This window comes from Apostichopus japonicus, chromosome 7, assembly GCF_037975245.1.
Source record: "Apostichopus japonicus isolate 1M-3 chromosome 7, ASM3797524v1, whole genome shotgun sequence".
Taxonomy (NCBI): domain Eukaryota; kingdom Metazoa; phylum Echinodermata; class Holothuroidea; order Aspidochirotida; family Stichopodidae; genus Apostichopus; species Apostichopus japonicus.
The window spans coordinates 1461714-1489706 of NC_092567.1; the positions used below are offsets into that span (position 1 = coordinate 1461714).

Genomic DNA, 27993 nt, shown 5'->3' on the forward strand with positions numbered 1-27993 from the left:
GTGGTTGTATGTTTTAGCCCATTTTTTTACACGCGTGGTTTGAACAAGACCACGGTGAAAACTAGAAAGTAAAGATATCAATACATCAATATACAAACATCGGTGAAATAAACACATGAATTGAACAAATCAATAATAACATAATAATGCATTATATATCTTCTTATAAAACAATGCACAAGAAGGAAGAATTATAACAAATAACATTTGGTAACATGAAACAAGACAGAGAGAAAGATTGGCGACAATTACATTCTTGATAATTAACTTACAATCGTTACCGGGCAAAACCAACAGCACGACAAACTGCGGTGTACAGGGGTTTAAATGGATTAACGGCGGCTTTCTGGGGTTAAAGGCGGCTTTCTGGGGTTAACGGCAGCTTTCTGGGGTTAACGGCGGCTTTCTGGAGAATGTACATAACACCAACAAAGTAATAACCTCTGGCGATATATTCTAGTCCAGATACTCTTACAAATAAGCAAACAAAAAATACACAGTAAAAAGGCAATAATAAATAACAGGCACGAGCATGCAGCAACATCACATTAAAGGTAAATATTTATAATGCGATATTAAAAGAGATATACAATTACAATATCAAGCCCCTTAATACTTATATGAAACAATTAGAATACTTACATACCAAGGAACAGTGCTACAGGAACACATGCGACGCCTCTCTGAGCCAGGAGAGGAATAAAGCATGTGCACTTCGAAATACGCAAGTATACATCGATTACGTAATTGTGCATTGATTACATAAGTATGCAAATCGAGGTGGATATGAAAGGCAACTAGTAAATGGGCAGTATTGACCTCTGCCCGACCTCGACCAAGCGGAAATTTCCATTTGGTCACGCCACACAAATAGCACACATCGGCAACGATGACAAATAGAACAAAGTAAATCTCATCTCACATGCATTTTTTTCACACCAGTGACCGTATAAGCACACAATGCTCTAAACTCTATTATTCCTGTGCATTCTATATGCCAGTCATTTAGCACATTTTGTAAGAATTCCAGCGCACTGATGCACTGATTTTGATATTCCAGATAAAGGCATCAATCGCTTTGACACAAACATCCAGACTAGCAACACTATGAAATATAATGCTTTTATCTTGAGTGCAATGAGGTGTAACTTAACTTTACTTAACTGAACTGAAGTTAACAAAAACTTTACATATCACACTGTTTTCAAACCAGTGACTTCACAAGGATCTAAACTCCCTTATTATTGTGCATTTTTATTTGGACAGGCGTGTCATATACCACACTTTGTAAGATTTCCCATGAACCAATCAATGCATTGATTTTGATAATCTAGGTTAGAAAGATATATTGCCTTGAAACAAACGTCAGATGCTTTCAGGAGAGATGTTTGACGTAACGCCTTATGTTAAATTATCACGAAAATCCGTTGTGGAGTGATCCGTGTACCTCCTATGACAAGAACGTACACCTTGTAGAGGGTTTTTAATTTTTACAGGAGTTCCATCATTAAACAAATAAAAACAGTTAAATAATAAAGGAAAAGAAAGGTACAAAACAAAAAACAATAGTCATAATTCATGATAAATTATGTTCAGTGATCTTTGAGAGGATTAAATTGTTTCATCATATCATATGGTACCATGATGTTTTTTTTTAAATAAGTATGCCTGTGTAAAGAAGTGTGTAATGAAAAAATATTGGTGTCAGATTTATCAAACTAATAGGAATTTCTAGTGTCATGGCTTTGTACATTTAAATTGTTTAAATAGTCTAAAGTCACAAATGATGGGGGGGGGGGGGAGATCTGTCTACAGTATTGTGAAAACAGAACAAGAAATTAAGATATGTGATGGTCTCACCATTCTTGGACTTATCATGTTTGGCAATTCTACTAAAGTTTCTGGCATTTTTTTTCTCCCACCATCGTTCATCCAGTGTGACCTAAATTCTGTCGTCTCAAGCATATACTGCTGGAACTGATCAGGATTGTCTTCCAGCGTTTGTTTTGTATTCAGCCACTCAATCTTATCGACTGGTTTCTCAGGTCCCGTTTAAAATACACAAAACAAACAACACTTCTTCATAAACATTCACGCACAATGAAATGGGTTTATTAGTGACAGTGAGCCCAATTATCGGGTTACAGACATATTTTCTCTCTGTTCCTAAAAAATATGAAATCTAAAATTTCTACCATATGAATCAAGAATGAAAGTGGTCAACGTTAGCTAGTGATGTTAGAAGGCTTAAAACATACTTATGTAAATGGGTGTATAGCTTGTGTCAGGGTACTTTTTAATAGTGCATTTTAATCTGTGGTTCATACAGCGAGAATGACTGACAGGATTAGGATTACCATTCAAAATTTAGAGATCACAAGCATATATTGACTCTTCATTTTTGATTACATGATATTCATACAGCTCGTCTAAAGCTGGATTGTTAACTGACTGTGCATGGACATGTCAAAAGGAGAATACCAATCAGCAATTTTGTTCACTAGCCTTTTGAAACTGTGCCCTCCTTGGTCTATGACCCAAAGCAAATTGCTTGGAAATATGAATATTGAATAGCACATATGAGGTTGGTCTAGCGAATACCTATGTTCAAGCTGGATTATTCTTTAACGGCTTTTACGGGCCTGGCCTTAGCAAGTAATGTCAACTTGTGTAAGCATTATAGGCTTTACTCAGGCCTAGCAGTAGCCTATGTAGCATTGGCCTTATTCTTAGTAAGGTAGGTCTAAAAAAAGGACATTTGGGGTAACACTGGGCAACCACTGTAAGTGTCGCCTAATGCCATGTAAATGTTTATGGTATGTATATGGTATATGGTATGTATTTGTTAACTTGTTCCAAGTAAGCGGTACAACTGTATGCGCTGTCAGAAATCCTCCTTGCTTTCCTTGATATAGGACTTCGCATACAGTCTCAGTAAGCTGGGGTCTGGCTATGCTGACAACATTGTAACATAGCCGTATCCGTTGGTCTAACTCTTGTTTCCATAAGTAGTCACAGTTGTGCATCATTTTCACAATATGTGCCATTTTTCACTGTTATACAGTAATTAAACCCTTCAAATGTGACGATCAAGTCTGACCATTATATGAATGTTTGTTTCCATGAACTGCCATCATTAGTACTCGTCAATAACTGCATTCCTGGCTATAGTAACATCGATATGAGCCACGCGGCACCAGTTCTTTATCGTCAATCAATGGGTACTTTTTCATTTTACCGATTTCCCAGTCTAGTCACAATTAACTTATATAGTTGTATAAGATACCACTAAGATGGTTCCATACACTTTTACTTACATGATGTAAGAAAAGAGATGTAAACACAAGCTAATTAGCTATATATATATATATATATATATATATATATATATATATATATATATATATATATAAGGTTTAGTTACATGATTCCCCCAATGATTTACAGGCAGGATCAGAGGCAGGTAAACTACTTGCGAGGAATTGAGGGGCTAGCATATGGAACTTTTGAACATTTGCTACTCAGAACTATCCGGCGGCTATAAAGTGCAGGGTTCAATATATACATACGCACACACACATACATTTTTCTCGCGAATGAGAAACGATGATATGAATATCAATGTCGAAAGCTCAAACTTTAATGTTTAATTGCATTCAAACTTGAAAATCGAATTAAGCATCTAGTAAATAATATATGAAACAGTAAAGAAGTATGTTGACAGGTCAAATAAACATATGTCATCTTTAGTTGATGAGAGTCTTTATTATTGCATAGTGTAAAAAATATATATATATAAAGTACAAATAATAAGAGTACTGTATGTAACTAGAGCATTTCTTTGCGAGACGACGAAAATATTTTGATTGTTAGGAACGTGATCCTCAGTCACATTTCTTTACTTTGTGTTTATCATATTTTTATACTTTCTGCAGACGAGAAACGAAATATATCTAAGGAGAAGAAACGCAGTTTCTTGGAACTGTTAAGGCAATTAGGACTTGAACGACAAGAACCGATATCGTTGATAGAGGCAATGGAAGTGAAACAATACCATGTAAGTGACGTTGGGCATGCTGGAATCCTTGATAATTTTATATCCAAAATAACTTGCTACGACCATCGAATTCATCAGAGAAGGCTTGAATTATCGGGATCCTACATGAGTCTTAGAGTAACCAGTCATCAAGAACAGGACACTAAATATTGGGCAGATTCCGACTCTGATGAAAGCGAAACAACAGATGATGATCATGCTCAAGGTAACAGTGTTAGTTCTCGGGACATACTTTATGCAATTTTAAGTTGTCTAGATCCATTTTTGTTGCAAGATGTTTTGATGAAAATGTCTGCTTGTCAATTGGCCGTACCCGTACTTATGCCTAATGTGTTTGATGATTGTGTTGACTTTCGCTTATGGTGTCTGCAAAAAATATCAAAATCTTGGTATGACAAGAAAAGCACAACAATACTAACAGCAAGTATTGTTAATTACAGCTTGTTAGCAGTCACCGCTTTGAAATTTGGGGCAGTAAATCAGTCAAAATCTAATGTCCTCAACAAATTGTTTGGTATTTCACAAGACATCGATGAACATGCGTATTTCGATTCTTTTGAACAAGATCCAACCCAATCGATATGGTCAAAAGGAATTTTAGAATGTGCATGGTATTTGCCTGAGAATAGATGTCAGTCGTATAATCCGTTGAACGCAACATCTCTCTCGACAAAATACAAGTTTGAAGAAGCGCTTGCATTGCTAAATCTCAGGGGTGATGCACAAGAATTCAGTTCTCAGATGAAATTTGCTGTAGACAAGTCATTTGTCACAATAGTGTTTATTGATTCAAATAACAAGAAAAAATACACCGAGAAGATCGATGAAATCATGGAAACTTCTCACGTGATACTTATTCTCTGTCCATCCTCCCAATCCATTCAAACTAAGAGAATTTCACAGAAAGTAAAGAAGTATGCGGCAATGACTAGCATCAATGCAACTGGACTTGCTGCTGTTGAAATAGCCGATTTGATTACAGAAGCAATAACTCAAGTAATAAAAGATAATAACCAGAGTTTGAAAATGTGCTGCATGGCCGAATCAACAGAGATATGTCGAAAACTCTCTATTAGGGTAGATGAAGATGTACCCGAATGCAAGGAAGCAAGGGAAGGAGCCGAAAAGATTATTGATCTCTTAGATTCAGACACATACGAAAAAGATAGAATATTTCCTATTCAAGCTTGTTGGAGATGGTTGATGAATGAATCACCACATGATGGGCAGAGTAATGTTGACATTAATTGCAGTTCAGAGTCAGCCATAGACTCGGACATCGAGCACCAGCTTGCAAAGGTAGATGAGAAAGAGATGAAAGTAAGAAAGACACAGATGCATACAAAACTTTCCGATCCTATCAAAATGTTTTATGAAGGATGTTCTTACGAAAAAATAAAACGGCATTATTTTCTCGAATGGCTTCAAATTCTTCTGAACAATTTGTCCATGAAAACATTAAAGCCACTAGTCGCTCAGCTGAAGATCAACTCAGCTGAGATAAGAAATCTGTCTTCTAAGATTAATACATTAAACATCCAATTTGAACATCCTCAATCAGGCAAGGCACGCGAAGAGCTACAGAGTATACTAGAGGATTATAATTCAAGAGAGACCGAATTAATAACTGAGAAAGGCAAAATGATTGATAAATTCGAAGACTGTGTTGGCTTAGAACACTTTATGAGAGAATTTTCTCAATTATTTGAGGCTCACCAGGTTTCAAATGAGATTGCATTTCAGCAAAACATAAAGGTTAATTATTTACCCTCGTTAGCTGCATCTATGCTTCTAAGCGGTCTTCCGATTGAAATTCTAGACGGAGACTCCAAATTTGTTCCTATAATGTGGGTAAAGAAAATTCTTCACTCAGTGATTAAGATACTTCGTGAAGATGCCCGTCTTTATGTGATATCTGTTTTAGGGATTCAAAGTAGTGGTAAGTCTACCTTGATGAACAGTTTGTTTGGTGTACGATTTGCTGTCAGTGCCGGGCGATGCACTCGTGGGGCATTCTTACAATTGCTACCGGTGGCTAGGCCTTTCAGGGACGTGCTTAAATGTGACTTCATTGCAATAGTTGACACAGAAGGACTGCGGGCACCCGAAAAACGAGAAGTTAAAATATCAACAACACAGGATAACGAACTAGCAACATTTGCACTGTGTATTTCAGATCTCACCCTTATAAATATTGGAGGGCAAACAATGGGAGAAGATATGACAAATGTATTGCAAATAGCTGCGCATGCGTTCATTAGAATGAAGGAAGTTAACCTAAATGCTGAATGCCGCATTATACAACAATTTGTCGCCGATGTAACTGCGGAGGAACAAAATGAAGCCGCGATGCAAAGCATTATCTCCAGACTAAATGAAGCGATACGTGAAGCCGCAAAGAAGGAAGGAAAATCGCACCTGTACCGGCAGTTCTCAGACGTTTTTGTTGTGCAAAACTATGAAAAAAAATCTGATAATGTTCAATATATTCCAAGTTTGTGGCGTGGATATATGGGTGCTCCAAATTATCAATATGGTTTAGGTGTGCGAAAGTTGAAATCAAATATTCTTCAATGCATTCAACGAAGCGATACATCAGGAAAAATCTCGGATTTTATTTCACGAATGTCAGATGTGTGGAATGCGATAGGAAAGGAGGACTTTGTATTCAGCTTTCAGAATACAAAGGAAGCCTCATTATATGAAAGTTTTATGGCTGTGTACAGAAATTCTATAACACCAATTCGAACGGAGGTCATGGGGATGCAATTAGTAGCCCGCCACAATATTGAAAATGCTGAAAGTGAAGCAACGCTAACCGTTCTGAATGACAGTTTAAAAGAAATTGAGAGTTACTTGGGCGAACAGTGCGGGAAAACTCTTCAAAAAGTGGGCAAATTAATCAAAGAGGAGAAATATGAAAGTGTTCAGAAACATGAAGTATATTTTAAAATAGACTTGGAAAACAAAACAAGTCGCATGCTTACAAATGCCAGCGCGGAATTACATCAAGTGGCTCAACGCCATAGAGAACAAATTGAAAAATCGTCCATTGTTAATCGCTTATATCATGAACTTTGCGAAAGCATGACCACTGTTGCCGAACAGTTACGATTACAAATTCCTGCAAACGAGCAAAAAGGGAGACAAAAGAAAAATATCGATCATTTTATTGATAAGACATTTGAGGATGTTTGGTCCCTTTCATACAAGAAAATCGTCCACGATTACCCTCTTACATCATTAGAAGAGATTCTTCGACGAAACGAACAATCTCTTAAAACCTCCATTACATCAGAAACACAAAACACTTCACTCATGATAAAAATTCAATCACCAAAACCATTGAAGTTCTATTCTGTCTCGTCAAATATAGTTTTTGAAGATTTTACTGCTGTAAATCGGATAAAGCTAACATTGAATACCGTTGATCCTCATCTTCAAACACAATTCCAACAATTGACAAATTATATTGAACGACTAGCAAAAGAGAAGTCGAATTTCTATCAGAATGCTTCAAAGTCAGTGACAAAGTTACTTGAATTCCTAAAATCAGCAAACATTGAAATGGGTCATAGGAATATTGCTCTCTACATATGTTCCAGGTTTGCTGAGGTTGCACAAAGAGAGCACTGCAAAAGTGAATCACAGATGATGGAGCAATATGATGATACAGGAAAGGAAATATTTCATTCAGATGTTGTTCCAATTACCCGACTTGCATCAACTTTTTGTGAAATTGTTAATTCAATCTTCAAATTGAATTCCGAAACGATTCAAATGATGCTTAGGAGTGGAGAGACAAATGAACGAAACCACAATGTGATCAAAAGACTATTTCACTTCAGAAAGAACAGGAATTCGAATGACTTATGGAAGGTATCTTTAGACCAAGCACTTAGAATGTTCTTTGAAGATATCGGAAAAAACACCAAAGAATGTCAATGTACGAAGGAAAATATCGTACGCTATTGTCGGTACATAGAAGAGAATGTAGAGCGAACATATAAATCAGTCAGATCGCATGCAATTGCGTACGCTTTGGGTCAGGGAATAGCACAATTCAGAATCTATGTGGTTGACTACATTAAACAAGTAGTTAATAACGCAGAATATTGCATGCAATTCGCAGAACCTTTAGACTTTCCCAATTTACGTAGTAAGCTGGATTTAATGACCAAACTCTTCAAAACGTTTGAAATAGATCAACAACTCTTCAACATGTCTTCTTCTGTTGGAAAAACCTCTCATCAAGAACTTCACGAAGAGGCTCAAAAGTACAGCAATTTGCCACAGTCATTGTATGTTTTACAGTTACTAGATGCTATTTTTTTGCGTGATTTGCCACATGTCTCAATGAAAGCATCTAATGTTATTCACAACAAAGTCAATAATGTGAAGAAAAACTTGTTAGCTCAAAATTTAGCATCGTTTTCACCTGACAGAGTGCTGACGCAACTTACTGGTATAATTTACCAGGATGATGAGAAAGCTGATTCTGTTATATTTTCAAACGATGTAAAGCGAGCTATTGTCTTCCATGTTGCAGCTTGGATATTGCCTATTACAGCAGTCGAAAAGCATCAGCTTGAGAAGAGCAAAAACGTTGCATTATTAATTAATGAAGAAAAAGAAACCCTTCGTAAGTTTTTCCGTAGTTTTTGCATTGAACATAAAGAACAAATAGTGGCACAGGCTTTCTGCAATATCGTTAAGAGTGCGATCAAAGAAGGTGCAGCTGCGCGCGCTTTTCCGATTCTTTATAGCAGCATGAAAAAGGAGCAAATCGAGTTTTCCAAAAAGAAGGTATTCATCGGACATGTGTTGATAGATTTTTGTAAAAATCAGAACAGAGAAGGGTTCACCAATTTCTTACGGAGTTTTGAAAACGTTGGTTTAAGTTGGACTCTTCGGCGCATTGCGATTGCTTGCAACAACCGTCGCAGCCAACTGTTGCACACAACGTATCAGCAATGTTTAGAAATATCTATAAATGAAATCCTTAACGTAATAAAAACAACACAGGCCAAATTTCAGAGTCACGAATCAACTTTTGCTAACTGGCTGTCTACTTTTGTCGAAATACTTAAAACGAAAACGCGATTGACTTGCAAAACAGTTGATATTGAGAACATGAAAAAGTTCCAAATTGTCGAGAGTTTCTCATTGTTTACTAAAGAATGTACCAACATAATCTCAAAAGTTGCCCCAGAAATAAGTAAATCTTTAGAACTTCCTACTCCAGGTAATGTAGACGAAACGATATCGTGGCTGTTGGAAGCTCCTTTTAAGTTTCACGTCTCACTTTTTGAAGAAATGGAAGGTTGTAAAGAGCAATGTCCATTTTGCGGCGCTGTTTGTGACCAAGACATGTCTGCCCACGAAAAACATTCAGCAGCGCTTCACTATCCTCAAGGTATTATTGGGTGGCGTAACATAAGTACGAACAAACTAGTAACGGGGATATGTACTTCCTTGGTGGATTCGAACTGCAAATACAGAACTACATCTTCGAACAATGATAGCCCAGAATATCGACCATACAAAGATTACGAAATCGATTACCCAGACTGGTATATTCGTGGTGCTATTGGAAGCGAGCCTACTGAGTTCTGGAAGTTCGTCTTTGCACAACTAAATGAGACACTTGCAGAGAGACATGACTGCGAGGAAGGTGATGTGCCACAGGCGTGGAGCGAAATAACAATAGAGAATGCAATCAAAAGTGCAAAAACAATGTATCACTTAAGCGAAATCGAATAACAGGATTCAAGATTTTCAGGAATACAGGTTAATATATGTTCAGGACAGAGTGGTAAACAAGACACTTCATTTAGCGTCAACTTTAGTCATTGTCTGTGATTGGACTGATTTCAGTCACGTTATCGACAAGAGTCACTGAACTGGGAAAAAGGCACAAGTTTCTTCCCTGTACACTTTATGGCTCAAGTCATGAATCGTTGTCAAAGTGGCTCAAAGAAAACGATTAATTAATGACACTAAAACAATAAGACATTCATGAGATGTTCAATTTTATCTAACTGTGTTAAGCCTACTCACACCTGTGTCCATAGAAGATCAAAACGTATTCATAACACGGTAAATAGAGTGAAAGAAACTAACTAGCCTAACATTTAGTCCCGTTTTCACTTTACATGGCAGGAGAAACATATCTGTAGCGTCATACTGTCGTTAATGTAGTAGTTTAAATATTACTATTATAACAGCATTCGAACAGCATCATTTTGAAATGTACAAGAAAGTCGAGACATCAATTGATTGAGTAGCAGTGCTTTCGGAAAGGTCTTTGGAATGAAAGTAAGAACAATTTTTTTTTCTTAGGTGCGGCGAATAGCAAGCCATATTTAGGAGGTTTGAATATTGTAGAGAGATGGAACTTCAAAATAGGTGATGCACCAATGGGTTGGAATTACATTTTAACAGAAATTTCCATAAAAATTAAATCTAAAATTAGTATAAATATAAATATGTTCTCAATCGAAGGAAATTTAAATCACCAACATTGTAGAACTTTATGGGATTATAACAGTGTTAATATTGCCGAAGGGAATGTGTGTTTCATGTTCAAACAAGACTATGTACAGTGTTGCAAATGCATTAATTTAGATTACACATTATAATGTAATCATTAAAATAACTTCTCTTCTGTTTTTTTTTTATTTCGTTTTATATTAAAAATACTTACACTAAGTGAGATTTTATACAGCATATCTAACTCTTTTCAATTATTTTATAATCATTAAAATGTTATATTGTTCTCGACAAAGTGAATACACGTATCATTAAAGCATAAAATATTCCTGCTTACTGAATATTTTTCAACTTAAAAGTGTTGTTAAATTAAGTATACACGAATGGTTTGCTTAATTTAAAGCAAAACGTCCTTAATTGTGACAGTGTTTAAGTTTTTAGAAAGTCCATTGTTTATTTTACGTTAGTTTTAATTACACTTTTATGCTTCATTTATAATCAATATTGGTCATATCTTCATGTTCAACATTTTATTTTTGTTAATATTCATATAGGTGTTTAAGCGAGAACGGAACCAGCCAAACGATGGATGTATATTGTATTATTTGAGACATGATTTTGCCTACAGACAATTTTTTATCCTAAGTTGATCAATGTAAATACACTATTTTAATGGATTTTCTTTGAGGAAAAATACGCAACGTCTTAAACAATTTTATTTTTCTTGTTTGATATGATTACAGCTGATTTAATTTCCGGGTAAAAGTTAATTATCATAGTGAAAAGTACTGTCACTTTACAAGCAGTAGAGCTATTTTTTGTTTGATAACCTTGTACAATATGGGGTAGCTTTGCAATGAAGATAATAATCTATTTGGTTAATATTATGTACTACATATGCTAGTTGTTGTGTTAGTTTTATTAGAATTACACTCAGTAGACGAACGGTTGTCTATTAGTATACCAGATGTGATTGTATGAATCCGTAGAAGTTGTTCTCGTTTGTAGGAAAACAATATTTGGTGTTTGAATAATATAAATCTTGTTTTGTATTAAAATGACCTTGTTACAGAAACAAAGTACAGCACAGCTGATGTAAACGAAATATTTGTAAATATTAGCAAGGCGCTTCTATGAATCAAATCAGGTTAGCATGGCTTGATTAAAGAGCACAATTAACAAAGTTAAAAATATATTACTGTGAAAGCAAATAGATGTTTTACATACTGCAACAATACGATACACGTATTCATGTGTGTATGTGTAGTTAGATTGGTTGTTTCGTGGAAGGGGACTTATGTGTATATTACTGGCGTGTAGTTTTGTATTGCTTCTTTATTTTTATTATCTTTCTTGTGTTTTCCACTCAAAGTGTTTTCCAATTGTTACGCTCTCAAAAATTTGATTTTCTCTCCATTCATTTGATACATTCTACCTGTCTTAAACTCTTTGTACTTTGTGTTAACACAAATAAATCAATGAGAGAAACGAAAGCTTCTGCACTTTAATCGTTTTCTTTTAACAAAAGCCTGCAACGGTTGTAAGACAATTTTCTTGCCCCTCCCCCTCACCCCAAATTCCAAAGTCCAAATTGAGACCTTAGTTAGTGTAGCGACCCTACCATGTATTGAGATCAATTTAGAGGGATTCCCATCTCTAAGGTAAACACAATATTTTTTTTTTAAATCAGTAAATAAGTATATAACACGCACAAAAGGTCCAAGCGCTCTTTATTTTCACAGGTGATCTCTGTTTGGACGCTCATAGATGATGAGTTAGGTCATCTGGAAATGTTGTAATCACAAATGTGTAATGTTAATTCAGGGAGCTGTCAGTAACTACCTGGATTATGGATATATCCTTTAGTACATTGACTGCGTCTTGTTTTGTGTTGTATGTATTAGGTCATATTAAACCACAAACGGTGACAGTTTGAGTGATGTTTTGCTTAGCGATCGGTTTCTGGAGTGAGCAGATATGATTTCGATATCGAGTGTGAAGACGGTAACTTCCATAGTAATTCAAAGATGCAACGCATTAGCCCAGGATAAGTAAATGTAGGGTAACAATAGACTAGCAAGTTGAAAAAAGCCCAAATAAGAGGAATGTACATGTTGTCACTGTCTTCAGAGAGAATTCAGCTGAAGCTAGATTTGCTCCAGCCGTAAGAAGTATGTTTGATGATGTTGGTCCCTGACTCTCCGGCCAGCTCCACAGAAGCAGAGAAGCACCAGGAGTCAACTCAGGCTAAACAATTTGATAGTTTGTCACATTCATCGTGAGCGTCTGGCACATACAAGCATGAAATAAATGGCAGATAAACTCATCATTAATTCCAGACGTCGCAACTTTTGGAAGATTCAAGTAAGAAGAGATAGCGTGAATGTATTCATATAACCATTATGGCTATTTAAATGTTCTTATGATACTATGTGTGTGCACAAATGTTGTTGAAATCCCAATAACAAGTCGATTTCATTCTTGTGTGCAAAGTTTAAGAATGGTTCCGATATTTGTTTCAGCTTCAATTGTTTTAATCATGATAAAAGCCCTAAATTACACCCGGGTGTTCAACAGAAGTGTCTCTGAAATTGCAGTTTACTGCTTGCATATTTCTTCTAATTTGTGAGATAAATTAAATCTTTTCAAGAAGGTTTGCTCTACAAATTAATCTACCTAGATAGCAAAGTATTCAAGAGTCAAACAGATCTTAAGTGGTTTACAATGAGAAAGGATGTTATACAGTTATTATTTAAAAAAAAAAATTGACATCCAAAAGACTATTTTAACGCTCTTTTTTTTTGGCCAACAACACTTAATAAGCTTAAGTTTCCTGTCCAAACATATCCATTTTAGCACCCTGAGACATATCTATTTAGTATAAGTTATGATTCTCTACTTTCAGGAATGCAAAATCAATTTCGATTGCAATAATAAAATGATCTTTGGTCACTGCAGAAGCCAGGCAGATCTCACCCTTGATAATATAGCTAATTATACTCTACAACTTGATCAACGGATTCACACAGAGATAACAGTTTTGTACCACAGTAAAAATTGAATTGTGCTTATAAATCGGTTACGTCGGTAGATTACAGTAAGAACTGGGGATGTGTATAGTCCCAACCAATCCATTAAACTGTAGTTGTTGGGATTACACAACGATTGCAAGTTAGAGTTCATTTTTTTTTTGGCTGTTTAGGTAGCATGACATCGACACTATTATGAGTACAGACGAGATCAAGAACGAACACGGACTATACGTCTGTAAATCACACTGACACTTTAAATATCTCCCGTTACCCTTGCACTATCGATGCGAACATGTGATGTCTTTGTAATATTTTGGAATCTAACTGGGTTTTCCAACCAGTACGGATGCCGCTATTTATACCCTAATGTTAATATTTCAGCAAATATTAATGTTAACCGGACCTCCAAATAATATTAAATAAATTTCAAGTCATTTGTTCTGCGAATAAGGTTTTCTAACTGCAAACCCTACCTAAAATTGTTTATTAAGTGTAAACAAGGAGATACTAGCTTTCTTCCTTCAAAGAATGGCATTTACAATGCTCTGTATATTTATTCGTGAGAAAAGTCCAACTAGTCATTTATATCGGCTGATCTTTAAAACAAATGTTAATCTAGTTTAAATGTGCAGTTCAGAATTGGTGAGAAAAGGCGATGCAAAAAGACCTTCAGGAGAGCATGGCCTATTTCTATTGATGTCAGAAAGACTTGCAGAAGGAAGGTAAGAAAGCGTGTTTTACTATAATCTAAGCGTAACTGGTATCTGATTGTATTTTATTGGGCATTAATTAATGCTGTTATGTTTAGAGTCTTCACAGTTATCGTTGGTTTGTGATTGGTAATAGATATTTGCCCTCGAATCTTGGGAGAGCTTTCACATTTTAGTAAACAAACTATTACACGCAAGAATATGACATTAAGTTTTTAATAGCTATCTGATCCCGGAAGCCTAGATAGAGTCACCCTATCGAAACTTAATGCAAGTCACCAACCTGGCTATCTAGTGTATATGGGCGGAAATATATTAAAACTGTTTTAGCCTTTGTTCAATCGATTTGGCTGTTAAATTTTCTAAATTTTACTGGGTTACAGAAAAGCTGTTGCAACCCTGCTATAGGCTGTATACAACTTCAAACTGGTTTCAAACAAACTGGCATCAAACCGTGACACCATCGTATTGTTTGTGTTGTATTACTGGCTACTGCCACAGGGCCACGTATTTGACTAGGCCTCCATATAATTTACTTCTACTTTGAGTGAGTTGTTACATACTTGAATACTTTATACCCAACGAATCACTATTAGGGTAATTAAATCCATTATTTTCAACATTTTAATACAATTTTGCATGACTAAACTCTCGGCCGATTGGATATAAGTTGAAAGCTACGAAGCCTCTAACGTATATTTTAAAGGAGAGAGTACGAGTTAACTGGTTTAAGAGTAAGTTTTTGTTTAACATTGGACGTAAGCTTAACCAATTCTTCTTTTGTAATGTTAGACGACAACAAAGCATGTTCTTCCAACTGTCAGTTTATATGGTATCGATACACGCAACGTCAACTTGTATGTACTTCGAATCATGGCGTGGGTGGTAGCGATAACATGGTCTTATGACAGTACCTTTGTACCAGTTAATTATTATAGGTACTGTTATCGCAACATGAGTTTTTCTTCTATTGTTTTCAATTAAACACTTTGCCCTTAGCACTCTTTCATTCAACAACATTTCATACAAAACAAAACAACATGAGTTAATTCCATCGGATGTAACTATCGATGCTTGTCTTAAATAATTAACTTTACTTTTAATTGTGCAAATGTCTACCAAAACCTGGAAGTGCAGAAACGGCTTTCAACTTAAGCTGTGATCTTCCCAGCCCCTTGGTCAACTCACCTGTTCCTACACCAATCTCATTTTTTGATCAATGTCGCATAACATTAAGAATAGTGAAAGATTTTATAACAACAAACAAAATACTGTTCGGTGCTTATGGAAATATGTGCGGCAAGGGTCGTTTTAGGCATTTCAAACATTTTTCATAAATTTATTACATTATATTGTACTAACAACGGAAAATTTCACCCACAAAACGTCCGCTTGAGTTTTCCCCCCTTTTCCACTGAATTCATTCATTCAAATTACTTCATATTGTTTTGAAACCTTTTTTTGGCTTATTATCGTTCATCTTTAAAGAGTAGTACTTTCATTAAAAAAAGTAATTACCATACTCATCACCCTGGGCTACATTCTTTTGTCCTCAATTTAATCTGTTTTTTTAAGTAAGGGTCAGAAAGCACGGTAATGTGTGTGAATGTGGGTGTCCATATGTGTGAACAAAACATGTGGTTGTGTGCATGGGTAACTGGTGTAGGCTCTCCTGAATTGTGACGTCATAGGCTCAAAGGTCAGAATCAACGGTCAATTACCAATAACAAGCCATTATAAGTGAACGAAAATGACAAAATGGCTGAAAGCCTTCAAAACCCACGTGGAAGATTGGACACAGGTTGCAGCGCATTTCTGTATATAAAACACTAAAGGTTATAAATTAAAGGAGGTCAAATGTCACACATGTAGAAATTTGTGCGAAACGACGTTATTTCACACTTCTCTTTTAATATGTAGTCCCCGGACTCAATTAATTGTTTAGGTTATCCTTCTTATTTCTATTTAACACCAAGAAATTGTGGCAAATAACAGATATTATTCGCGGTACACTGTGGTACCTGAAGGGTTCCGTATGAATCACGTGGTGATGAATATTTACTGTACACGCCTTGTGAACAAACATAGCATGCATGATGATGTAGCTGATGATAATTGTAGTAATGGGCGTACCAAACCTTCAATACAGTGATACACACAAGCTGTAACTACAGATTAATCAACTTCTAAGTCTCAACTAATTTGGCAAGCGTGGTGCGTGGGAAAGGTAATAATATTTTTCATATCTTTATGACAGAAATTTATGGTTTCATTTGTTTACGACTTATACTTACACCATACGCTAAACTGCTTATTTATTTCAACAATACATCAGTAATGTAGTTATATACCAGCATGAATTATTGTAGGTGTAACTCAAGTTCAAACTCCATAGTGAAGATTGTGCGCGTAGGAGCATTTGAAAGGGAGTTGATAGGGACGAAAAAATGATTTCATGTGATCTACTTAGTTGCAGATTTTAAGAACACTCTCTAAAAGATCTTGTTCAATCACTGCTATAGGGTTCGATTAGGGACAGGATTCATATCTTAGTTAGAAAATCAGGAAGAGGCCAAGGAACAGGCGGGGTTCGTCAAGATAATGCTTTTGAACTAAAGATGCCCTTTGCAACATTCTGAAAAGAAGGATGTTTTTCTCCAAATTAACAAACGGAGTTGTCAGGAACCAACGGATCACCATTTAGTTTAATGATCTTGTCGACATTTTCATATGTAGTCAAAATTTAAAAATAGTAAATATCAAGATCTTAATATTTAGCTTTCACGGTTTCATATGAGCATTGAATATTTGACAAGCAATTGTCAGTATTAAGATAAAATGGTGATATTTCGAGAGAGATAGATAAAAAACACTTTGTCATAATAGGTAAACAGATCCGTTTTCCTCATAGGCTGGTACCATGATCAGAAATTTCATGGTAGGCCTAACTCGTTTAAGTTACATTGAACAGCATTACAAAGGAGACAAAACATACCTAAAATTGCTGCAGGCCCACCTGAACTACACACTCAGTTAATAATATTGTATTCCTGCTCCCAGTCAGGAATACTCTACCATATATTTGATAGTATTATAAAGTGGGCCAAACTTTGTTAAGGTTTGATTTGCTAAGCATCCTCCCATACCCTTTTATATAAAATAATACCTCAATGGTTATTTATGAGTTCTTCGAAGAGGATCGGCTATCATGTTGAGGATAAAACTTTGAATTTCCTTAAATACATAGTAACACATATCAAGGGGTATTTATACCTGCCCTGTCCAATGACTTTAACTGAGTAAAACAAATATTATAGAATGAAATATATTGCAATGAAGTGGACATAAGTGTTAGATGGGGTTGTGAGATTCTAGAAGAGGGAAGGAATTCAGGTGTGAAAAATTGCTTGGGTTCGGACTTATTCCGGTGAACTCGGTTTTGGATATGTTGTAGTCGGCTTGATCTATGGCAATTAATGCCATGTCTAGCAAGCAGTGACTTCGATAATTTGGTTTTCGGTTAGGCATTTCTAGAATGAACGTTTTGAGACATTGTGCACTAAGTAACAAAATAGTTTGTATTTAGTGTAGAATGATAATTGTTTGCATTAAGTTTGAATACAAAAAAGACACCGTTGATGTTGCAACACTGATCAGAGAAGTTGGTAGTAATTAATTTGTATATTATATTAATATACTTATGATTAAATTAATATTATTATATATAAAAGTTACCGTGTCATCTCGCGATGTCCCCGTTATCAGTTTGTGTTTACTCCTAATAATAGAACAAACAACAGCAAAGCGGTTGTCTTATCTGTACGGATGCCTTTACGTATTTGTTTATGTAATATACCCTTCAGCTAACTTAACTAAAGGCAGTCGATTTCACTCAATTCACCATTTGTTTATTATGCTGCTGTTGACTGCCTTAGGGCATATGATTACTTTATAGTCTTTTAAGGTACTGAAAAGCTTTCTTTTCTTTCTGTTTTGTCACGAAATCTCTATTATATTTAATATTCTTCGTTACAGGCACTTACAGTGCTGTAGTTTATAACATATCATCTGTCGTGTTAGGAGTATTCCTTCACAAAATTGGGGACAAGTCTTGAAAGAAATATCGTCTGATACACAAATTGGTAAGTACATGAATTTTTGACTGAACATTTGAACTTTTTTTCATGTTCTTTCTTCCCAAATAGTTTCCTTTTAGGCCGATGTTGTGATTTCTTTTGGCAAGCCTTATATCATATATAGAGTTGATTTCATTACACAGTGAAAACTGTAGCTTTCTTTTTATATAGCGGTAAATCCCAGCTGGAAAACGGGAAATACCAGATGACCCAGATGAGCGATTAGCTCGTCTTTATCCTTAATACCAAACACAAAAATAACATTTGTTATCTTTTCGAATATTCCTGTTAATAACGTGCTTGCTACTTTATATATTAGTCACCACACGAAAATCAGGTAAAATTACAAATCAATATAATAGTGTCATCTAATAAAGTAAGGACGTTCTTATATGTTTCAGTTGTTACTTTAAAATTAGCAATTGTCTTTAACAATGAAATATAGACAGAGGATAATTCCGGGATCCCTGCTATAGTAATATTCTCGTTAGATTCGATGAGTGTTCAATAAATCCAACTTGTCTTCTTCTTTTTGTCCTTATCACCTTCGACCAACAATATAAGCGATCACTGTTACGGTATTATTTAAGTACAGCTTAAACAAGTTTTCTGTGTACATTTTCCCTCTTTTTATACGGGAGATAGGGACTTGACCGGTGACTTCAGTAACCCACATAGCAAGACCGATGTAAGAAAAGTTAGTATTCATTTAATAACGACTAACCATTTACCTTTGAACTAAAATATTCACATCGTGCTGTCATCCAACATGTGTAATTTGATGTGTAGAGTTGTATACCAGCATTAACCTTTATCGTCCGCCCTGTCCAGTATGATAATTATAAAGATTCTTTTCGTTCCAAGCAAACAAAACAAAGAGTCACTTTTCTCGCAGTCTGTAGTGTATAATCAGACATTTCTATGGCAACAGATCGATCGGCAACACTTTGAAGACCTAAACTCTATAGTTGGATCCTTCCTAATTACACCATATCAGCGATGAAGTTTAGGTAAACGCCCCCGATATTTAATATAGCGCCGAATATTCATGAACTTAAATAACTTCCATTACTTACATTATGCCGAGGGTTGGTAAGTAACATCATATAAGAGACATGCATATCGATGTGCTAACCATTGAAAATTATGTGTCGTGTATGGTTGGCACAGTAGACAAAATTTGGAAATTTATGCCGACATATATTCGATTTTAATGATGACATAAATTCCATTTAATGCAGACATTTATTCTGAGCCAATCAGGAGGCAGTTTTATATGTCTACACAAAACAGATTTAATGTGGGCATAAATTCGAATTCATACCCACATTTATTCAAATTATATTATATGTTCGTGGTATTGAGGTACGGTGGAGCACGTTAAATGATCCTCCGTAGTTGGTAAGGTTTGTTACTAAGAACATGCTTACACATAACAATGTAGAAATCAGTACATGTGTGCGCCAGCCCACGCATTTTTTCGTTGAAACTGTTTAAGCTATTGCATAGGCATAGGCCCAGACTTTGGGTTTATTTCATTCATTGGGAAATACTTTGCTGTGTCGTACACGGATAACGTCAGATTGTTCAATTTTCCATTAATGTTTAACTTATTCAATTCAGCCACTCTGTTTTAAAATAGTCGCAGGGTGACATCGCATAACTGCGCAAAGATTGCATACATATCGAGTAAACAGGGGGAAATCTATAATGCTGAGAATAACACAAACTTATTTTCCAAGTCTAAGATTTCTTTATTATTTAAATGTCACTGGCATGTGTTGTTTCTTGTAAATATCAAATTGGCGGCAAAACTTCAGATGTAACTACTAGCTGCGATGAAGTTTGAAAAAATTGCTCTCAGGTCCTACATGCTTTCATATTTTTAACATCCAAGGGATATTGGACGTTAAGAGATGCATCCATAAACCATGTTTATCTCTGTATATTCTCTAGGTAGTACATCATGGAGGAACAGCTCGTGAAATCCGTAACAGACGAACTTAACTGTGGTATCTGCATGAACCGTTTTCGTGTACCGAAGATGTTGGACTGCATACATACCTTCTGTGAAAGTTGCTTGGAGGGTTACGTGGAGAACTTAAATGGGAAAGAGCTTACTTGCCCAATGTGCAGAAAAACGTGCCCACTGCCAGCCGGAGTAAAAGGTCTGCAGACGAACATATACTTGGTAAACATGTGTGACAAAATAGACTTGTATGAGAAGCTAAAATCATCAAAACTTGCTTCAAAGTTGTGTGAAAGTTGTAAAAAAAATACTACGGTTACGGCCTTTTGTATTGATTGTAAGTACGCTATTTGCAGGAGTTGTGAGGAACATCACTCTCTATTTCCAGCCCTTCAATCTCATACGATCGAAAGACTTGATAATAATTTGGACGAAAGGAAACTGCAGATAGTCCAAAAGAGTGTGATGGTTCCAACTTGTGATCTTCACGTTCCCGAGAAACTACGTTTCTACTGTAAGACGTGCTCTAAACTGATTTGCAGGGAGTGTACGGTGATACAACATCCAAAACCTGATCACATGTGCGTAGAAGTCTCAAGTCAATTTGTAGAAGTTAAGGAGAGATTATCAAACCTTTTGAGAGAAACTCTCGAACAAGAACGAGTTGTCTCTGAGTATGTGACAGGTGCGAAGTCAGGGGAAAGTGTAATCAAAATGGAATCTGAAACAATGTTTAAAGTAATACAAGATAGGTATCAGAAGGTGAAGTCTGAAATTGAAAGTCAATTAAAGAAAAAATTAAAAGAAGCTGAAAAAGCTGTTAAACGAAAACAAGCTTTCAAAGAATCCAGGATTAACAAATCTTTCAAACTAGCTGATAATTGGATGAAACGAATGGAGAGCACGAAAGATACAACACAAAAAGTTATTCGGGAAAATAATATGTGGGAATTGTTAAGCTTGTCTAATAATTTAATTGGTTCATTCAATACATTGCAAGATGATAAGAATACCTTCAATGGAACAGCTTCGATCTTAAAATTGATATGATCTTTTCCCAATCAGATATCCCCAGTGTTAACCTTGGTCAATGTTTCAGTAAAAATAATCCAAACAGTGTCATATGTGAAGAAAATGGTACCTTTTACAAATTCCACTTTAATCAAAAAACGTTAACCATAAGTAGAACGAAACTAACATACAAGAATGGAAGTCCTATTCAATGTAATGAACAGGAACTACCACCAATTTCCATGCTAATTGAGACATGTGGTGGTCACCTCAGATTCAATGCAACCATCAGTGATGGTTATTCCATTTTAGCTATTCAAGAATGGCTGTTAGTAGTTGAATTGAACTCAAATGTATGTCGTGGCGTCTTCTCATACGATGGCAAATCGCTGATTTCATGTCTGGCTACATATGGCCGCAACCTTTTTATTGCATATGATGATAATGCAATCACTATATGCTACTTGGCTAATATCTCTCGTTACCTTACTCAACATCGGCAGCACGAACAAAACAGTATCTTAGATTTACGTTTACTTTGTAAAGATTTGAGCTGCGAGTTAACCCGATACGAACTTCCTCACAATATAAAAGATATTAAAGCTTTCGACAATTCCGACGTTATCGTAAGCTTTGAAAATTCTATTCATCTATACAATATCGGTACCAAAACTCTGAGTGAAATTAATATAAAAACACCATCACTCAGAAAGGCAGAGAGGTTGTTCATTTTGAATATTTCACGACGTGGACTTGGAAGTTTCGGTGGATTTAGATGTGACACAAGTAAAAACAACTTTACTTGCTTCATATTGTAGAATATAGAGGAGTATACGAATACAGCCTGTAGTACTGACGCCCAACTATGTATTACCAAATACGACACATCAAGTGAGCAACATGTTCAAACTTGGCCACTATCAGCTAAAGTAGGTCTTCCTCGAGCATGTTATTGGGATCAAAACTACAACACCATTGTAGTTTGCAATGCTTTGGGTAAATGTTTTAGTTTACAAAAATAAACAATCAGCCTTACTTGGATACCAAACGTACCAACAACTGTTCAATGTTTCTATCAGAGGAATCGTCTACTTAATCCGCAGTCACATGTATAGGTGACAAATCAACTCAAAGGGAAACCCCTTGTCGTTGGCATGGGCAGTATTTTATATACTAGTACAGCAGTCGCATCCTTTCACGTATCGAAAGTTAATAGAAAGATGGCAATGTATTAGCCAAAATTACAATTGAACAAATTTAATGGACCCCCTTTTGTGCTTCATTTTCTTCAGACTGAAGCAATGTTTATATTTATGTGATTGATCTAATATCTTGTATCCTACAATTGTCGGGCTTTTTTTTTCCTTCTGGAGGCGAAAGGAATCTATGCGATGGTGATGGTGTGTGTGTGTGACGTTGCTTGTAAACACCGAAACTTAAAAGTTTCATGGTGAATTAACTCTATACTTTGTATCCAGATCCGCCTTATAAAATAGGAGAACCCTTTTTCTCTCAAGGTATAAGGTTATTTGAGGTCAAAAGAGGCCAAACTTTGAAAACTCTGGATACACGATAAGTCAAAAAGTATATCCTTTGTGGAACTTCATACTTAGTATGTAGATCCAGGTTTGTAAGTGCAATAACCCTATCGAAATTTGTAGAGGTCAAAGATCACATAAGGTCAACATGCGTCAAAACGTCTGTAATATTTGTAAACATGTTAATTCACAAATTAAAGTTTCAATTAATTTTTTATTTCTGCGTTGCCACGACGTCCTGTTGGTGAACAGTTTGGTAAATTTCAGTTCAGTAATATCTCTCGTTACCTTACTCAACATCGGCAGCACGAACAAAACAGTATCTTATCTGCGAGTTAACCCGATACGAACTTCCTCACAATATAAAAGATATTAAAGCTTTCGACAATTCCGACGTTATCGTAAGCTTTGAAAATTCTATTCATCTATACAATATCGGTACCAAAACTCTGAGTGAAATTAATATAAAAACACCATCACTCAGAAAGGCAGAGAGGTTGTTCATTTTGAATGTAAATTATATTTCACGACGTGGACTTGGAAGTTTCGATGGATTTAGATGTGACACAAGTAAAAACAACTTTACTTGCTTCATATTGTGGAATATAGAGGAGTATACGAATACAGCCTGTAGTACTGACGCCCAACTATGTATTACCAAATACGACACATCAAGTGAGCAACATGTTCAAACTTGGCCACTATCAGCTAAAGTAGGTCTTCCTCGAGCATGTTATTGGGATCAAAACTACAACACCATTGTAGTTTGCAATGCTTTGGGTAAATGTTTTAGTTTACAAAAATAAACAATCAGCCTTACTTGGATACCAAACGTACCAACAACTGTTCAATGTTTCTATCAGAGGAATCGTCTACTTAATCCGCAGTCACATGTATAGGTGACAAATCAACTCAAAGGGAAACCCCTTGTCGTTGGCATGGGCAGTATTTTATATACTAGTACAGCAGTCGCATCCTTTCACGTATCGAAAGTTAATAGAAAGATGGCAATGTATTAGCCAAAATTACAATTGAACAAATTTAATGGACCCCCTTTTGTGCTTCATTTTCTTCAGACTGAAGCAATGTTTATATTTATGTGATTGATCTAATATCTTGTATCCTACAATTGTCGGGCTTTTTTATTCCTTCTGGAGGCGAAAGGAATCTATGCGATGGTGATGGTGTGTGTGTGTGACGTTGCTTGTAAACACCGAAACTTAAAAGTTTCATGGTGAATTAACTCTATACTTTGTATCCAGATCCGCCTTATAAAATAGGAGAACCCTTTTTCTCTCAAGGTATAAGGTTATTTGAGGTCAAAAGAGGCCAAACTTTGAAAACTCTGGATACACGATAAGTCAAAAAGTATATCCTTTGTGGAACTTCATACTTAGTATGTAGATCCAGGTTTGTAAGTGCAATAACCCTATCGAAATTTGTAGAGGTCAAAGATCACATAAGGTCAACATGCGTCAAAACGTCTGTAATATTTGTAAACATGTTAATTCACAAATTAAAGTTTCAATTAATTTTTTATTTCTGCGTTGCCACGACGTCCTGTTGGTGAACAGTTTGGTAAATTTCAGTTCAGTAATATCTCTCGTTACCTTACTCAACATCGGCAGCACGAACAAAACAGTATCTTATCTGCGAGTTAACCCGATACGAACTTCCTCACAATATAAAAGATATTAAAGCTTTCGACAATTCCGACGTTATCGGAAGCTTTGAAAATTCTATTCATCTATACAATATCGGTACCAAAACTCTGAGTGAAATTAATATAAAAACACCATCACTCAGAAAGGCAGAGAGGTTGTTCATTTTGAATGTAAATTATATTTCACGACGTGGACTTGGAAGTTTCGATGGATTTAGATGTGACACAAGTAAAAACAACTTTACTTGCTTCATATTGTGGAATATAGAGGAGTATACGAATACAGCCTGTAGTACTGACGCCCAACTATGTATTACCAAATACGACACATCAAGTGAGCAACATGTTCAAACTTGGCCACTATCAGCTAAAGTAGGTCTTCCTCGAGCATGTTATTGGGATCAAAACTACAACACCATTGTAGTTTGCAATGCTTTGGGTAAATGTTTTAGTTTACAAAAATAAACAATCAGCCTTACTTGGATACCAAACGTACCAACAACTGTTCAATGTTTCTATCAGAGGAATCGTCTACTTAATCCGCAGTCACATGTATAGGTGACAAATCAACTCAAAGGGAAACCCCTTGTCGTTGGCATGGGCAGTATTTTATATACTAGTACAGCAGTCGCATCCTTTCACGTATCGAAAGTTAATAGAAAGATGGCAATGTATTAGCCAAAATTACAATTGAACAAATTTAATGGACCCCCTTTTGTGCTTCATTTTCTTCAGACTGAAGCAATGTTTATATTTATGTGATTGATCTAATATCTTGTATCCTACAATTGTCGGGCTTTTTTATTCCTTCTGGAGGCGAAAGGAATCTATGCGATGGTGATGGTGTGTGTGTGTGACGTTGCTTGTAAACACCGAAACTTAAAAGTTTCATGGTGAATTAACTCTATACTTTGTATCCAGATCCGCCTTATAAAATAGGAGAACCCTTTTTCTCTCAAGGTATAAGGTTATTTGAGGTCAAAGGAGGCCAAACTTTGAAAACTCTGGATACACGATAAGTCAAAAAGTATATCCTTTGTGGAACTTCATACTTAGTATGTAGATCCAGGTTTGTAAGTGCAATAACCCTATCGAAATTTGTAGAGGTCAAAGGTCACATAAGGTCAACATGCGTCAAAACGTCTGTAATATTTGTAAACATGTTAATTCACAAATTAAAGTTTCAATTAATTTTTTATTTCTGCGTTGCCACGACGTCCTGTTGGTGAACAGTTTGGTAAATTTCAGTTCAGTTTAGTTTTGTGAAGGGCCAAGATACATTCGATTGTAAGTGATCTTCAACAATACATAAGTCATCCAGGAAATGAATCTGCTTCAAAGTGTTGATACTCTGGTGGTGGGTGCTTTTAACACACTTAAGTGACCCTTAAGTGACCCTTATCAGTTCACACTCTGAGCTTCAAGGTGTCAGGTTAGCTCAAAGGATATTGAACTAATGCTCATTGATTTATAACAGATGACGTTGGGTTTGAAAGTAGTATGTAAAACATTTCACATGCAGCATATGAAAATTTCATGTAACTCTCATTCATTACTTACAATTATTAAAAGGATGGTTGGTGGTTGGGCTGATTTGTAACTTAAAATTGGTACAGATACATATATGTAACCTTATGTCACATAAGATGACTGTTCCCTTTGGATAGTGATACATTTTGGAATAAAATGCTATACTGTAGAATCCTTAAAAGTTAATTAATACGTTCATGCCTTCAAGCGAGTACTACAAATAAGAGATGAGCATTTCTGATTTATTCTGGTGCTCACTTAATATCTGGACACATTTATATCACTTGCTCTATACATTAGTCACATAGTTATGCAGAATGTTGAGCAAACTATATTGCAAGCAATCACAAAGCCAATCGCCTTTCTGGTTTCATTTCAAGAAGAATCTATATGAGACGGTGCTGAAACATGTCTAGGTCTAAGTTTGTCTCTCTGTGCACGTATACGTGTATGTAAAAGGGATTGGATTGTAAACACTTACTCTAAACGTGCATCGTTGATGAACTTCATATTGATATCTTTGGAGCACAAGTTCACTAGTCTTTTGCGTTAGAGCCAATAGTCTTGTGCGGACAACATAGGTCAAAGCTTTAAAAACATGTTCATACTGTAACAAAAAGTCATGACCCTGTTGTTTCCTTTGACGGTCAAAGTTTATACCATGTCAAGATAAAGCATGAAAGCCTTGCAAACGTATCCACATGATTGCAAGACCATCGCTAATCATGTGAATTCAAAAATGGTCAAAACCTGAAATATTTTCTATAGTGTTACATTAAGATGTATTCAAACATGTTTGAGGATTCAACAAATTACAAAGCAAGTTATTTCGTACACCAGTTAAAGAACTGTTGAGTTTATGTAGTGTTTCAATATCATATTTTAGTGGCGTCCTTCCTTTAATTACTTCCATTGTAGAGTAATACCATGCCTAAAGAACAAATCAATATTGCAGTTTTTTTCTTACAAACTATCTGTCAGATATACCTCGAAAGTTAATTTAACTATATATGTTAGTTATTACACGATGTGTACGATGGCACGTTAGTAAAGTTCACTATTAGAAGTTTGTAGTTTTGATTTTTGCATTAACTCTTTTCTTCTGTATAAATTGCTATTACTTTCGGCTCTTCATTTGACGCCATTTATGAACAGTCTAAAACGTTTGTAAAGATAAGCGTGAATGAAAAATGTGATTTCGGGCGGGAGAACTACAGGTCGGAATGTAAAGTTGCAACAGTGCAATGAAAACTGAGTCCTCAAAGAGCTTGGCGAAGTTTCAACGAATGGAGTTGGACGTATTGTTCACTGCTAAAACAGGTTTAAATCGTTTGATTAAATGTTATTGAAATATGTTCCATGTATCTGTGTTCTCAGATTTGCTGTAAACAAAGCAGTCTCGTAGTATTTTACCACAGTAATGTGCTTTATTCCTCGATAAAGACGTTACGTTTACACAGGCGGTGTATATTTAACGGTATGATCATACACACTTACTTATTGCTTGTATCCAAAAATTATAGTTTACATTTAACAATTTAAACTGAAAGTGAAGGTACCATCATGTGGTTGAGGTAAATTGCACCATTTTATAAAGGAGGTTATGTTTCATATCTGAACGTTCTTCTTTTACGACACGGCTTTAACGTGCTACGTACAGTAAATCAATAAATCAACGGATTTCGTGTTTCAAAGTGGCCGCAAGAGAATTAGTAAATGGATGCTTCCTCTTCACCAATGCTTCTTACAAGCTGCATGTTCTAATTTACGTTAATAGATGCAAATAGTACATCATTTACTGTGTGAATCTATTTCGTTGCTTTGTATTTTCATAAATACAATCATAACACGTCAT

At 35.7% G+C, this 27993-nt stretch overlaps 2 protein-coding genes across 7 annotated transcripts in view; both read left to right on the forward strand.

Annotated features, from left to right (window-relative positions):
- The window catches only part of LOC139970280 (uncharacterized), a 22536-nt gene extending 10489 nt beyond the window's left edge, over nucleotides 1-12047 (forward strand). Inside the window, exon 4 of the mRNA XM_071975952.1 lies at nucleotides 3936-12047. Within this exon, the coding sequence (XP_071832053.1) occupies nucleotides 3936-9820 (5885 nt within the window). The 3' untranslated portion in view covers nucleotides 9821-12047. The remainder of the gene's footprint in view (nucleotides 1-3935) is intronic.
- A 2128-nt stretch (nucleotides 12048-14175) lies between these two features.
- On the forward strand, nucleotides 14176-27932 carry LOC139970283 (E3 ubiquitin-protein ligase TRIM56-like). 6 transcript variants are annotated; one of them, XM_071975960.1, is made up of 4 exons: nucleotides 14176-14303; nucleotides 18327-18433; nucleotides 19069-19124; nucleotides 20384-27932. In XM_071975960.1, exon 4 carries the CDS (start codon nucleotides 20394-20396, stop codon nucleotides 21444-21446), a length of 1053 nt encoding a protein of 350 aa, XP_071832061.1. In that variant the 5' UTR covers nucleotides 14176-14303; nucleotides 18327-18433; nucleotides 19069-19124; nucleotides 20384-20393; the 3' UTR covers nucleotides 21447-27932. The 6 variants fall into 6 exon arrangements, with proteins under 6 accessions (XP_071832061.1, XP_071832059.1, XP_071832057.1 ...); XM_071975958.1 differs by having other exon boundaries at nucleotides 19073-19124; XM_071975959.1 differs by lacking the exon at nucleotides 14176-14303 and adding an exon at nucleotides 16381-16518 and having other exon boundaries at nucleotides 19073-19124.
- The last annotated feature ends 61 nt before the right edge of the window (nucleotides 27933-27993 follow it).